This window comes from Pipra filicauda, unplaced genomic scaffold (assembly GCF_003945595.2).
Source record: "Pipra filicauda isolate LSUMZ 115617 unplaced genomic scaffold, ASM394559v2 scaffold164_size1636381_pilon, whole genome shotgun sequence".
Taxonomy (NCBI): domain Eukaryota; kingdom Metazoa; phylum Chordata; class Aves; order Passeriformes; family Pipridae; genus Pipra; species Pipra filicauda.
In genome coordinates this window covers 219961-235374 of record NW_024104151.1, presented here as the reverse complement: position 1 = coordinate 235374, position 15414 = coordinate 219961, and the positions used below count along the sequence as shown (strand labels likewise).

The window sequence follows — 15414 nt, the reverse complement described above, 5'->3', positions numbered from 1 at the left end:
ATCTGGGAATTTAAAAGTAATAAGACTTCAGATGTTATTTTAATATGAGCAAGGGAGATATGTGTTTACAACTTACCAAAGTTGGAGCTAAAGTGTTTCTGTCTTTTGAAGGATAAACCGTGACTTCAAAAAGAAAAAAAAAAATTGGTGGAGTGGATCTAGAGCAGTGACTGAGGAGATGAAGAGTGAGAGTATGCACATTCTCAGTGTTTACTTGTCATGGAGCTTCCTTTGCACCATGTGATACTATAAAGGACTATTGCCTCTTGGCTTTCCTCCCTTCTTTGTTCCCAAACTTTATCTGAATTGTTCCTGCCAAAATATGCTGTCTTCCAAGTCTACCCATGTTGGTACATGGGTAGTTCCCTCTCTAATCACTGCAAATAAATTTGCTGAGTATCATGAGTCAAAGTTTCTTTTATTTTACTTTATTTTATTCCTTATGAAACAATGTTGCCAGAGAGTCTGTTTCATGACAAAGAAGTCCTTTACATGGTTTCCTCTGCTCACTCACTCTGAAGAGGAACTTCAGTGTGTGACATGTTTCTGGAAGGTAATGTGTCATCTCCCTGGAAACTGAATTCACCAGTGGTATCTTTTGCTTTGAAGTATCCAGGATAAATAAGCTATTTCTTATAGAATGAGGATAAATAAGCTATTTCTTATAAAAAGCTGTATGAGTCGTTATGTCCTCCCACAGAAGTTTATAATAGAGTTGTTGTTGTAGCCCCTCCCCCCATTAATGGCTTGGATTAAAATATCTTTCAGACTTAACATTCTAAAGTAGTAACTTCCATTTCATATAGCAAAAAGAAAGACTTATGTGTTTTTTCATGCATACTTTATTTGAATTACCAACAGATATTAAAAAATAGATAACCTTACATGGTTACAGCTTGTTAACATAAAAATGAACTTTTGAACCTTACTATTCGTATACACAAAAATAGTAATTGAGACTAATGGAATTTGAGGATGGAGACTTAATGCAACAGCAAGGGAAATTTAAATTGTATATATGGAAACCATCTGTGGTCACTGGAGATTTAAACCAAATGCAGCTCAAGAGAATTTGGGTTCATGTATGGAGATGTGAAGAACAGAGAGTAAAAATTTGTTTTAGATTAATTCAGTAGTTTTAATACTGTCATAGAAAGGAAGTGTTACAGCTGTACAGCTTCCCTGGAGAAAGCTGAGTTCAGACCAATACCTGCACCTCTGGTGAGGGCACAGAGTTCTCAGTATCACATACCTTCTTTCTTTGGAAACGAGGGCTATGAGGTTTCCACAAATCTTCAAAACATAGTTTTAGCATGGCTACTCATGTCTGTGCTGACCATGTAATATACTGTTTAAAATCAAGTTAAAATATCATCACTGGCTCAGTATTGACAGTTGAAAACACTTCTCTGAATGGCAGCAAAAGGATTATTCCTTTACAGAGCTCTACTGGTTTCAGCCTTATTAGAAATGGGTTAATGCTAGATTTTAGGCTATTGACTATTGTTGGAAGCAGATTACTTGGCTTGTATAAAATAAAATCTGACAATTTAAAGTCTTAATGTCTCTAAAAGATAATCTGACCAAATATGTGGGTGTTCCTAATGTTTGATTTGGGGTGGTTTGCTTTTGTTGTTTTGGTTTTTTTTTTCAAAACCAGTCAACTCTTTATATACTGTGCAGTTCTACACCAACTGCTAATAAAACAGTACGTAAAACAAAATTAACTTTCTTATAATTTTTAATGAATTTGAAATACTAAAAGAGAATCTTGATTCCTTTCTTTCTCTGGGCTTACTGGGGGGAATCTGTAGGAATTCTTTTTGACTTTTATTTCAGTGGCATTGCATTACCCAGCATACCATTCTACAATTTTGACTTTTAGAAAGTTCAGTGATGATACACCTTCTGATAATGAATAATTATGGTGTCTTTTAGTCAGGAAGCATTGTTAGAGATTGATGAATACAGATCTGTTGTATCCCTTACTACTGTGGGAACAAAGTTCTGAGCAAGGGGCTGGAATTGTTCTTACCTTTTTACAGCAGCTACCTAAGATGCAGTGAGGGAAATGTTTGCCTGTTTATTCTCATCAAATTTTCATCAAATAGTCCTTATTGAAAAAAGTGCTGGTTTGTGGAAAGACCAAAATACTTCTCGTGCATGTAAGAAAGGAATTCTTTTTAATTAAAAAGATTAATCCAGTGTAAATCTGGATTAACACCAAGATGCTTTCAATGAGCAGCTGGCTCTCCTACCAGTGGGAATCTTTTTGTGCCAAACCACCTCACTGCACACCTCACCAGCCCTGGACTGTTTGTTTTACCGAGCACAAGGAGCTCCATATCACACTGACATGAAACTAGATCAAGCTTTTGCTTGTATAATTTTGATTTTGCTAATCAATGTCTGCTGCAAAGAGATTTATAGTAGTGTTGTTGCTATGCAAGTATTTGAAGAGAGTATGATTGCCATTGTCCCTTAGCATGGAGAAGATAGAAGGTTTGTATTAGCTGCTAGTTGTGTCACAATGATGCATGATTTCAAACTCATCCTGAGGATTTCATCTGGGCTTCTCTCATGAAAGCTCAGCTGAACTTCCAGGGTAGAGCGTGGGAGGAGGGTATGTGTTGAGAGGACTTGCAGGCTTTCCATTGTAATATTCCCTCTGTGGACTCTTTCAGTCCACTGGACCACTGCTCCTTTGAATCCTCTGAAAATGAGAGGGGAAGAGCTCCCTTTAAAGCAGATAATTCTTTTATTTAGAAAGGAACCAGGTTGATAATGCCTATATTTGTTTTCCTAGTTCTGCCTAAGAATAGCTTGGACTCAAGGTGTGAAGAGGTGAAGGGTATACCAAGAAGAGTTTTCCAGAGGTAGTTTACAAACTATTTAATTTAGTGTTTGTTGTAGCATTTAGTTAAGAAAGAGGGGCAGGTTGTACTTTCATTTACTTAAAATGGCTTTGATGTTCCTGAAATGTAATTTTTAAATAGTCTGTATGTTTTTAGAGATTATCTTTATGCATGCCTATCTTTTCATCTCCATCTCAGATGAGATCTTTAGGCTGCAAGCCTTAGATTGGAACAAAAGATAAAATGGTATTTTTTAATGTATGTTGATAGTTAAGCTACCTGAACTAGCAAATATCTTGATTAACAATTCTCATATTTGAGGGAAGAATAAAACATACTTTGATTTATACCTAAAGCAACCAGGGTATGCTTCTTAAATGAAGCTAAGAGCAAGATAAATAGTTTTCTTAAAGAAAACAAAAAATATAATCAGGAGCTTATCTAGTCAGTATTTCAAAAATGTGATTAAAATTAATTCTGTTATGACTTAACAACAGTGGGATTCATTTAGCATGCAGGCTTGTTTTGATTTTTTTCAAAGGACTTTACACAAACTCCTGTAGCTACATGAGGGTTAGAAATCATATTTACCACTGTAAATGCTAAATGTGTACATAGCCAATGTTAATTAAGCAAATACCACTCTGTATCTGTTGGTACTACACAGAGTTCTCACGAGGTTATTCTTGGTACTCTAACTTCCTAAGATTCCTAGTAAAGTATTTAGCTCTTCTACCTTAACCACGTTGGTTGCCGTTCTGATCAGAAGGCAGTGCTGTTTGCTGTCTTCCTTTTTTTGGCTACTAGACCAGATGGCAATAGCTTGTTTTCCACATTAGATTAGTTTAGCCAAGAAGTGTGAAGACAAGCGGGGGTATAAGTGTAATATGTTGCAAATAACAGTATATTTTAGCAATTAGTTTTATTAAACATGACGGGGACTTACTGTAATATAGCATTGGCCATACATACAGATCTTTCAATGATTTTAACAAATAGTTTAGTGGTACTTTTTGCTGTTTTGCTAGCCAGTACCCTTTTAAAAAATGTAAGTGATTGTATGGCTGGAGAGAGCTTATATAATAGTATAAATAACATATATATAAATAACAAACCAGTTTCCAGAGTGCCTTACTAAATGGAGTCAGACATTCTATATTGATCTTGTTTTCTTTCACTGTTTGAATTGGATTTTGCTTGAAGGACTGACGTGCACATTTGTGTAGTGGAATGCTTGTGACAACTGTATTTGTGTGTAAAACAGTTCCTTTAACTTTTCTTGCGAACACTGAAGACCTGCATTCTGATTGTAAGGCACTATAAATAAAGGCAAACCCTGCTGTTGTATACTTAGCTGAGATTTATTATTTAGAAAGCAAATCCCTGATTTGCAAGTATTTTTCATTGTTTATCATAGTCACAGTGCTTCTTAACAGTTTACTGGCAGTTTTGGGGTTCTGAAAAGCCACAAACCTTTTCCTTGTGTGATTACATCCTTCTCTTTACAGCTTTCTGTTATTCCAGTTTACTTGTCCTAAAGAAACATGCAATTGCAAGTGATTGGGAGGAAAAAAAGATGAATGGTGACTGTTGTGTTTGCCCTCATGCTAAATCATCAACTTGAAGTCAACACTTGGGTCAAGCAAAACAGTTCAAAGTTGGAGAGTTTATGGAGCTGTTCAACATATGCTTATTTTTAAATGTACTACTACACCACGTTGCTTAAAGTGCTTTTGTAAATTTTTATGTAACTTTATAATTAGTATTAGGTGGCGTATTCAGGAGACATAGTAGTGATAATGTAGTTGGAGCTGAAGATTTAAGTATGCACCTTTTATTTTCAAGCATTTACAATTTTTTCAAAATTTCATATTTGGTGGAATTAAAACCTTTTTTTTCCCCCCTGTTTTATTAGATGTTGTTATACTAAAATTTCTGCTATAAACCGTATTATTTCTGGGAGTAACCATGCTTATTGGGGTAGCTAAGCTTTGATCTATATATGCAATTCATCTGATCTGTGACTTTCCGTGGGGTTTTGTTTTGTTTAGTTTTGCCCTTCATGGGACAACTTGAGATGTAGACCCTTATCTGTCTTATATATTATGTAACTGAAAGACAGATTGACTTTATAGTATGCTGGGAGAAAAATATGTAAGGCTGTATGTTAACTGTAGTCTAAAAAGAAAAAAAGAAAGAAAAAAGATTAAAAAAGCAAATACTTGGTCAGAGCCTAATCATTAAATACTCTCTTCATAAATGCAGTTGATCAACTAAAAACTTTGCAGAAATAAGAGAAATGCAGGCTCTAATTTTAAAAACAGGTTGAAGGTCTATGTGGGATAGTGATTTCACTGTTCAGTAAACCCTTTTTGTCTTAGTTTATATTCAAACCCTTAACGATATTACTCGCTAATCAGTACGTTTCTACTTACATGTTCAAAATAAAACCCTGGCAAAAGTGCTGCCTTGAAATAAAGTGACAAATATCAAATGCTAGTGGAACTGTAGCAGGTTTTTTAGTGTCGCTAATTCTAATTTTCAGGCAGCTGCTGCATTAGTTTTCAGTTAATGATCTCAGTGCTTCCTTGGTGGTCTGTATTGTCGGGGGGGGGGGGGGGGGGGGGCAGGGCGGGCTTGTTTTTCCTTTTAACTAGTTCCAATGAGCATTTGTTGAAGTTTAAAGTTTGGAGTTTGAAAACAGTTCTCTTCTGTCCTGAAAGTGCATTAACCACTATTAAAGAAAATGATTTGGCAATGTTAGTGCCTTTTAATTGGTCACAAAACTACTGGGCTTTATTACAGAAGATCTTTTATACCTGTATCTTTTCATGCATTACTGGAAAAAAACCAAGCTGGAATAAAATTTCTAAAATTAGTCATTAGAATTTCCTGCAACTAAGGCAACTGAATTCTTAGAAGGGGAAGAAAAACATGGTTTTTTTTGACCTGACTGGAAAACCTTAAAATTACTTTTCTGATATTATTTTAAGTTTTTTCTCCATTTTCATCCTTTTGTGGGCTTTGTACAGGATCTTCACTTGCTGTGGGTCAGAACTGGGCTCAGAGCAAGTATGTGCTAAGGCTGTCCTGGAATTTGAGGACTTTTTAAAGACAATGTTAAATTAAAGGTTTTAGCAGATATTTCATTTGACAGATATTTAATCATAACTGATTAAAGACAGCTAGATGTGCAAATGAAACCAGCAGTCTTTTTTGTCAGAAATGCAAATAGCTAAAATCCCTTAAGTGTTAAGACATTTTTATTTAGGTAAGTTGTTCTGAGCTACACAGATAAATATCTAAGAAAAGAAGAAAGCAAAATGTCCAAGTTATTCTTTTAACCAGAATAAATTATGGCTATTGCATATGGCATTAGCAGTGATTTCCAGAAGTGTGGTTCCCTGAATAGTATCTTTTAACCAAAATTTTTGAAGCTGTGAAGTGATTTGGAGTAGTTTGGAGGAGGGGTTGGGAATGCTATAGGACCATCTACCCTCTGTCTAAGTGTTCTTGCTACCATCAGGTTTCACTGATGCCTGAAAAAAATTAACTGAAATTGCAGGTTCATTTCTTACAAATCCTTTTCTTATATTTGCCCAAAAATATGTGTTGGTCTTTAAGTGAAGTTGCTAAAGAACCAGTGGTAGTTCTGCTGTTAGTAAGACTTCAAACTAGAGCAGTATAGAGTTATTATTTGTAAAGGTCTTTGAAATCAGAGTTAGGATGTTAAGACTAATACTGTTACCTTGCACAAATTTAACTTTTTATTAATTCAGTCTATATTTTTCCTTCAGTTTTAGTGGAGTATAGTGACACAAATCCTCCATGGCCATAAATTGTCATAGCACCATTGATTCTTTCTCTTTTCCTCTCCATCCCTGAAGTATTGATATCCACATACAGGAGCACTCTGGTTTGTAAGTCACGTGCTGCTAAACAGCTCCCAGAGGAGGCCACATTTCAGTGACGGATGAAGGCTGTGTGTATATGGTGGGTGTATATCATTTGAAAATGATTCAGAACATTAACTTTGCTGCATAATTATGGTTCAGTTTTAAGCTGCTGTTCAGTTTTCATTCATCAGAGGAGAATGGAGTCAGTAGTGACTAGGTTTTCAGTCCTGCCTGGGTTCAGTATTTAGGCCAGTCATGTGTTTAATGCAGCTTTTGGGCAGGGAAACAGCTTGAGAGCTGCTCACTGCCTCAGGCTACCAGCTGCTTGCCTAATTGGCCTGGGAGCACAGTGGAAAGAAAGCTGAGACACCAAGTTAGCTGGCTTCAGTGTTGTTCCCAACTGGAAGAAACCTGCTTATCAGGTTAAAGTGGCATCCAGTGTCGTAGATGGACAGCAACTATTTGGTCAGGGATGGTGCTATCAACACGAGCTGTCCAGTTCCTTCACATCAAGTCAGTGTGAGTGAAGTTTGAGTCCACATCTTCTTTTGTTGGGCAATATTTGAAGGCTGCTGAGATAAAACTTACTTAAAAACTCAGTCTTTCCTCATCCGAGTGGGAGATTTCACAAGGAATTATGGCAGGCACATAAGACACGTTGAAGAGAGAGCCTAAATAATATCTCTAGATACATACAGAAGGAAAACAGATGTAGAAGACAAAGAGCATAGTTTGGGGAAGTAGAGCAGTATGCTCTGAAGTATTCTTCCAGTTACTCAGTGAACTTGGCTTTGACAGCCAACGAGCCTCAAAATATATCTTTCATCAAGAGTGGTAAAGAAGAGTTTCTGATTTTGATAGATTTCTTTGTTAAGAAATCCCTGGAGATTTTTATGCTTATGTGAAAAATGTGAGGAATTTGAAATGTTTGGTTTTGTTAATCTTTAAGCTGTTAAAATCCATGTCACACTATTTTCTTTGGGAAGAATATATTTTGTATGCAGTTAACACTTGGATTTGAAGTAAATGCTAATAAGCTTGTTTTACCTGAGACATTCGTCTGTTTGAATGTGCAAGGAATGTAGACTAATAACATCTTATGATCACAGTCATTTGTTTCTATAATTATTTAAATATTGTTCAGTTGGGAGATTTGTTTCTGTAATTATGTAAACATTATTCAGTTAGGTTTTCAAATATTTTTGTAGGTATGTTTGGGTCCAATGCATTTTCACAGGTGATTTTACTAGTTGAGATCCTAACAAAATAGGACTAAGTGGTCCAACTTGGCCTGTCCATTTCTTTCCAGGTGTTTTTAGTAACTTTTGAGCTTGTCGAGAAGCTGCTTTGACTTGAAAGGGCAGCAATCTCGAAGTGGTGGTATACAGATTGAATGTTGCTATTAGTGCTTCTGTTGAAGGAGAAGACATAACTTGCCCATTACATGTTATTTTCCGGTAGTATCTGACTGGCAAACCACTTTATTGCTAGCCATGACATTTTCTGGTTTATTGCTACAAGAGGATGGCCCAAGAAAAGTAGGTCATAGGAAGATGCTAAGTTACAGATGGGATAAAGGAAGATTTAGCAGGTCGTATAGACAAATAGGTGGGAAAACTTGTTCTGCTGTTTACAAAGCAGCTACTTCAGCCAGCTAAAGACTTTCTGCAAGTAATTCATCTGCTGGTAAATAATCAGTGTAGCAACTGTTATTACACTGATCCTATGTGGTACTGCCTGTGTGCAAACTGTCCTTGCCGTTGATGAATGTTTGCTTGTAGGACAACTGCAGATGACAGAACAGAGTTTTTTCCAACTGTATAGTAATTATATTGTTTATTACAGTGAACTGAAACCAGCAGTAATAAAAAAGTGTGAGACAATATTTTATGCCTTAAAATTATCCTGTATGAAAATCTGTCTCATACTCAAAATATCACTTGCTTAAATGCTGCTTATCTGTTTAAATGGATGTAGTTATATAGTGTCAAATTTAGTGTGGAGGGTCTTAACCCTGTTTAAGCATTTAGCTCGTAATAATTTTGCAGAGATGTTTTTCTTACAAAATGAAGTTTAAATAGAATGCAATGAAAGCAGTGAGATTGTAGAGCATTTGTCCACAGGATCTCTGATAGGAAAGAAATCACTTATCCTGATTTATTTTTTTAATTGATTTCAGTGAAACCAGTCCAACCTTATGTAGACAGGTTCTGTAAGCAAAGTTAAGTTTGCAGGGCTGTCATCTAAGAAGATGTTTGGTAAAAAAAATATACTTAATAAATACTTAGTGTCTTCTTTCTTCCTGTCTTCTACATGTAAAACATCATTAAAGCATACATTTCATTTCTATCATACTTCTAAAGACACATAAGCAATGTTCATTTTTCAACCATTACAGGACTTTCACTTCCAAGATTATTTAAATTTTATAGAAGAGCAAATGAAGTAGTTAAACAAATGCCTATCAAATCCTCAAGTTCTCTAACTCCTAATTAACTAATTATCCCAAAGACTATTCTCAGATGCATGTTACCATGATTGGACCTCTTCCCTCTTCCCAAATAAATAAATAAATAAGCAAATAAATAAGTAAAATCCATATTCATCAAGTCACTTGTCATTTTAAGAGTTAAACTGACTTCTCAGAAAGTATCAAAAAAGCTTCCTGACTTCACAGGAAAAACTGCAAACTATTTGTGACTGGGAAAAAAAAATTGTACAGAACTTGCAATTTTCTTTATTTTGTTATTAATAGACTAGAACGAAATAGGCCTTCATGGTGGCTGACCAGGTTAGACACTTCAGGTATTTCATCCTTTTCTCAAGTAACTTTAGCTTCCCTTGCACTTCAGCAGTTTATGCCATTCACTTCATCTCAGCTTTTGTTCTTTAACTATTGCAGTTATTTCAGAAAGGTAATTTCAGTGCTTCATCATAAAGATTAGTTTTGATTTTAGTTTGAAATTTAAAGGCTCCTTATTCTTTTATCATAGGACTGTCTGTGTACTTCATGCTTGTGAAAGTTGTGTTCCTTGCATGAGTTCTTGCTTTCCCCCCGGCCATGGGAAGTTGAAGGAGGTAGGATGCAATAGCCTTTCTGCTAATTGCATCCAATCATACAGCTTTTATATCTTATGCATGGTCTTTAAAGTGCACTTATCACACTAATTCTTGAATCATCATGGTTTAAAATACCTCATTAGAGGAAGACTTCTCATCAATCCTCTTGCAAATCATGTCTTTCTTGTGAATGTTTCCTTCTTCCATGTAGAAGGGGAAGTTTCCCTCTGTGCCAGCCAGCCTCATCAGCCCTGGGGTTCTGTGCAGCTATGATTCAAATCTAGCTTAGATCTGCTACTCTGGAGTGAAAAATAATAATTAAATTTGTTTCATTTGAGCCTCTCTAGATGGTATTCAATATCTATGTAGCCTTGGGCAGCCACATGGTTATGTCCCCTACCAAATGCTTCCTCTAATCTGTTACTGGCAGAAAGTTGCCAGCCCCATTTTGTTGTAACCATCTTCAGATACATGAAACCTGAGTCTGTCGCCTGCCTCATCTCTTTCCAAAATAGGACATTTGCCAGCAGTGATGAGAGAGGTAGTAAATGAGAAGGAAGGAGCAAAAACTGTGACTGATGTAGTGGGGAGCAACAGATGTCATGTGGAAAATTGAGATATACTCAATAAGCGTTTTCTACAAACATTTTTATACTGATGTAACTTAGTTATGGGGTGTGAGATATGAGCATATGAGAGACTGAGTGAGTTTAAGCTTTGAAACATTTCAGACAGATGGAAGTTTCTGGTTGAAGGCAATTTATGTGGAATTACAGGCTAGTGGTGTTCACAGCTTAATGATTCTGCTCTAAAAGTGATTTTATGTTATAATTAAAGAGATGTGGTGAAAAAGAATAGAAGGAGCTGGGTTATGGAAGCAAGGGAAGTAAAGGCCGAGAGCTGCTGCTGTTAAAAGTGTGTCATCCAGAAAGAGCTATACCCTGCGTTAGAACAAAATACAGGTTACTCTTGTGTTATCAACTTCAGCTTGTGCTGTTGACAAATGCAGATTTCTTTGAATACGTTATTAAAGGCAATATCACCATAAATGAATGAGAAAAGATGCTTTGACATCTGTATTGCAAATCGTATTGTAGTATATACTTAGCTAGAACAGAACAAAGCTCTGTTTGAATCAGCACAAGATATTTGATATTCAGCAGCATAAAAAAAAAATGTAATACTGTGAATTTTATTTTCCAAATAAGCTTTTAGCACTTGAAGCAGTGTTCAATTACTCAGAGTATTGCCCTTTGTATAAAAGGAAAGATGGTTTATTTGCAAAGTACTCACCTTGCCAAAATGTCTTGTTCATAGCTTGCTTTTCCATGTTTCTTTCTTTTTGATGCATTTAAGTATTTCAGTACTCGGAGATCACTCTTCACCTTAATGTTAGCTGTTTTATAAGCACCTCTTGCTTTTATTTTAGTCAACCCCATTTATTGTAATGCTTTACATTTTGTAAAGAGTATCAATTGAAATAACAAAAGAAAAGTTTCATCTGAAAGACAGTGCAGTTAAGGACTAAATCTCTGGTGTTAGTATTTCTACTGTTTCCAGAAGATTCATATTCTTCAAATTGCTTGAGTTATTCCTTCTATTATAATTTTTAAATAGGTTTATTGTAGAAATGATTTGGGATATTTTGGGGATGTTGCCATTTTGATAGTGCATTATAGATGTTTTTCTTTAGAGACGATGGCTTTCTGTAACGTCAGTGTGAGTCATAGAATATGGTATGTGTTCCCTAAGCAGATTGCTTTCTAGTCTTTGTGTTCTGTGTTGGACTAACTCCCCTTTTGTCTTTCATAGATTTTTATAGATTAAGTTTTGCTTCAGATGTGTCAGAAATACATGACAGCAAGTGTTGCCTTCATTGCTGAGGAGTTACTGCTTTTCACCAGATTATTTTTGTTCTAAGGTTTGAACTTCAGAATTGGTGATATTTACATTGAAATTTTGTATTTTTCATCCTTAACAGAAAGAGCTATTGCAAGGCATGAAGTCAGAGAAATAGAACAACGTCATACGGTAGATGGTCCCCGACAGGATGCGACACTGGATGAAGAAGATGATGTGGTGATTATTTACAACAGAGTACCCAAGACTGCCAGCACATCCTTCACAAATATTGCCTATGATCTTTGTGCAAAGAACAAATATCATGTTCTACATATTAATACAACCAAAAATAATCCTGTTATGTCTCTGCAAGATCAGGTAAGCTGCTATATTCGAGATGTCTTTATGAAACAATGGGAAAGCACAAAAAAAACTTTGCTATTGCAGACTTAGATGATGTGTTGTAATTGGCTTTTATGTCATGTTTTCCCATATAAATGAATTCTAATGTGTTCGTGTTTTCTTTGTAAAGAATTAATATTATTTCATAATAGTAGGTTTAGGTTTTCTCAGGGCTACTGGAGGTGGTAAGTATCTGTTTATTGGATAAAAACAAAGCTAAAAAGGGACACAGCTGGGGCAGAAATGACCTTTGTTGTTATAACTGTTTTGGCTGTGTAATAGTACTTGCCTGTCATCTCCATCTGCAGTGAATGCAGTCTTAGGTGATTTCCTCTCTGAGTAGTGCAGGCATTGTGCCATGCTGTGTCTTTAGTACTGGATCTGGTCAGGTCTCCCAGGTGTTAAAAAACAGGTAGAAAAAAGTGGTTGTAAGTAGCTTGCAGTCTAAGGGATGGGTCACTTTGCATCCACTTAAAGCTTTCACTAAAATCACTATAGTCCCAGGCTAGAAAGGATCATGGCTACTACTGCATCAGATGATGAATATTAAAAAAAGATGAAGGATCAAAGCCCTGTTTTTCTTGGGGTGGGGTGAGGAAGTAGGTTTTTTGATTTATTTTTTTTTAATATTTTTTTTGTTGTCATGAGTGTGCTTGCAGGGAACCCAGGTCAGAGATCTGAAATGTTGCTATGTCGTCATCCCTGTCTGTAAAACAAATGTTTCCAAACTCTCGGGTCTGTACTGCCAGTTGTATGCTGATTATCTTAAGCTGATATGCAGCAGAGGCAGGAGCTGTTCTGCATTGCAGCATGTCAGCACTGAGCCTTCCAGCTCCTTTAGGTGGATGTCTACAGGCAGAAGCGGCTCAGCACAGCTCCTGGACTGGGGCAAGGGGAAGCAGATGCTAACAGCCCTTCACTTCCAGTTCTGTACGTAGGAGAAAGATTGGGGTAGGAATATCAGTGCAAGGGACATAGTGTACTTGGGTGGGACTGGAATCTGTTTTGTGATAAAGGGGGTGTGTTATTGTTGAGTATTTGCGGTTGTGAAATCGTTTCTTAAATATGAAGATGATATTGTTATACATGAGTGCAGAGATTACCAAAAGTAAATCTGGTAGCCATCCCTATAGTCCTGTCCACTGCATAGAACAAATACAAAAGACCTCTGTACTAAGAGCAGAGTGATTTTTTTCAAATGATTTAATAAGCCTGCAAAAATCATGCTCAGGTCGGTCATAGTGCTGTACTTCCCACCACAAATTCTGCTTCTGTCAAGGTGTCTCTTTGAAGTGTAGTGGTCTGTCCTGAAGGATAGGAGAGCCAGTCGTTGATGGTGTAAGTTAAACACAGGCTACCTTACCTTAATTTTCTACTTCTGTTTGGACTTAATCGAAATAAAGTTTGTTTTTCACTGGCTTAGTTTTGTCTAAGAGAAACTCTCCTCTTCATCTTCCCTCTAATAATTATCAATTGAAAAATGACAATCCACCAGTGCTGGGCATGTATATAATACTGTCAGTCCTACCTTCATTTCACACTAGGTAGTAAATTAAGTAGTTTAATTATACAGTTGATACTACTCTTCTTCAATGGCCATTAACTGGGAGATGCTGACAATGAAAAACTTCATATATTGCATAGTTGTTCAAAGACGAAGAAATAATTATTCATCTTTAATATATTGAGATAGCAACTTGCCATTGTAAGTCATAGTGCATAATTCTGGAGATGGCAGGCATGCTGAGTGTTAGCAGATGAGGTTTACTCTGTGTAGGCTTGGATTTGCATGACATATTCACGTGCTGCCTTCATCAGTATAGCTTGTTTGAGTGCATTACGTCTATATGCACCAGTAGTAAAATACATGAACACATCACAGAGACAGAATTGTTCTATTAGTGATACTATTTGTTAAAGCAAATATCCGTAAGCAAGGTGAAGATTGCCTTGGGACTGGCAGAAATTTGTAGAATAGTGAACCTTCCTTTATGCAGTACTTCTGCTGTAGTTTTCCCGAACTACTGTAATTCTGTAACAGATTTTAAGGTCTCTGCCAGAGAATGCACTCCAAATATAATCTGTATCTGATTTAAGATAATCTGGTAAGAGTCCTAAGACCCATTTTAGTTTCAGATGGAACTTGCCCCAGCAGCCCTCCTTTCTTTTGCAGCATCTCTGGCAGCAGGATCCTGGGAACTACCCCTCTTTCCCCAGGTTGGGCCTTTTCTCTGCAGCAAGCTGAGTGCCATGTTGCCCGTGTTTCATTTCTGACCTGTGTGGTCTGTTGTAGAAGCACTTGCTTTCTTCATTAAATCAGAGTAGTTGTTTGGTTGGATTTTACTTGTTGCTTGCATGTTTTAGCACTGATACTTTCTGTCCATAGAAGTATGCCTGTGTTATGGCCATCAGGATGGCATACCAGCCACACAAACGTTATCATTTTTGTTACATGGTGAAATTGCCACCCAAAACATTTAAAATGAAATAATTGTTCTGCATTGCAGCATGTATTATTGATATATTATTAGAAAAGTGGGTATAAGAACATTCTCCGTGCTGTTGCGAATGGTACAATTACCCAGTGTTTCACTCCCTCAGCTTGCTGTTTTCTGTTTCTTGTTCTTTTTTTCTACCCCAGTTTCTCTCTCCATTTTTCTCAGAAGAGCAACCTGAAAATATATCATCTTGCTTCCAAGTGTATTCTAAAACAGTGGCCTCTCAGAGGACAGTGCACTCATACTGACTTTAGGGGTACTTCTTTCCTCTGTTAATGAAGGTTTCAATGGCTGTCAGAAGTGGAACAAGTTGAAGATTGCAGCAACTCTGTTAGGTGGAAGTACTGTCATGTGCTCCTGAGCATTTAAGAATTTTTCTCTTGAGAGTTGAGTAGTCTAGTGAGTACGAGTGCTGCACGTGTGCCAGTTGTATTTTTCCTTCTGAGACAGAGCTGTACGTGCCAGGCGGGTATCCTGGCTGTACTGTGGTTGAACTGGTGAGCTGAATCTTTACACCATCTCACAGAACTGATTCTCACAGAACTGATTCTCAACTGCCCTTGACTTGAGCTTGCTTGTGGTTGCTCATGGCATGCAGCCAAAGGTATGCTGCTAGCCTGTTTCCAGCATTCCTGGCCCCCAAAAAGCCCGTATGATACCAGACCACAGGGAAATGACAGACCACCTTTTGGGCATGGTAAAAGGGGGGTGTGTGTGGTCAACTGTAGAGAAGAGGGAATGATAGCTACAGTTAGTGGACAGAGGTAAGAGCTTATAATGTCACTTTAGTTTGCTCGCACAGATTTTTCTCAGGCCAAATATGCTGGTTGTTTTTTTTATCCTTTGACTCTCTGGGACTTG

The 15414-nt window shown here is 36.8% G+C and overlaps 1 protein-coding gene across 2 annotated transcripts in view; it reads left to right on the top strand.

Annotated features, from left to right (window-relative positions):
* Nucleotides 1-15414, top strand: part of HS2ST1 (heparan sulfate 2-O-sulfotransferase 1) — a 107465-nt gene that overhangs the window by 76044 nt on the left and 16007 nt on the right. For both annotated transcript variants that reach the window (XM_027719925.2, XM_027719924.2), the window contains exon 2: nt 11793-12031. In XM_027719925.2, the coding sequence (XP_027575726.1) occupies nt 11793-12031 (239 nt within the window). The remainder of the gene's footprint in view (nt 1-11792; nt 12032-15414) is intronic.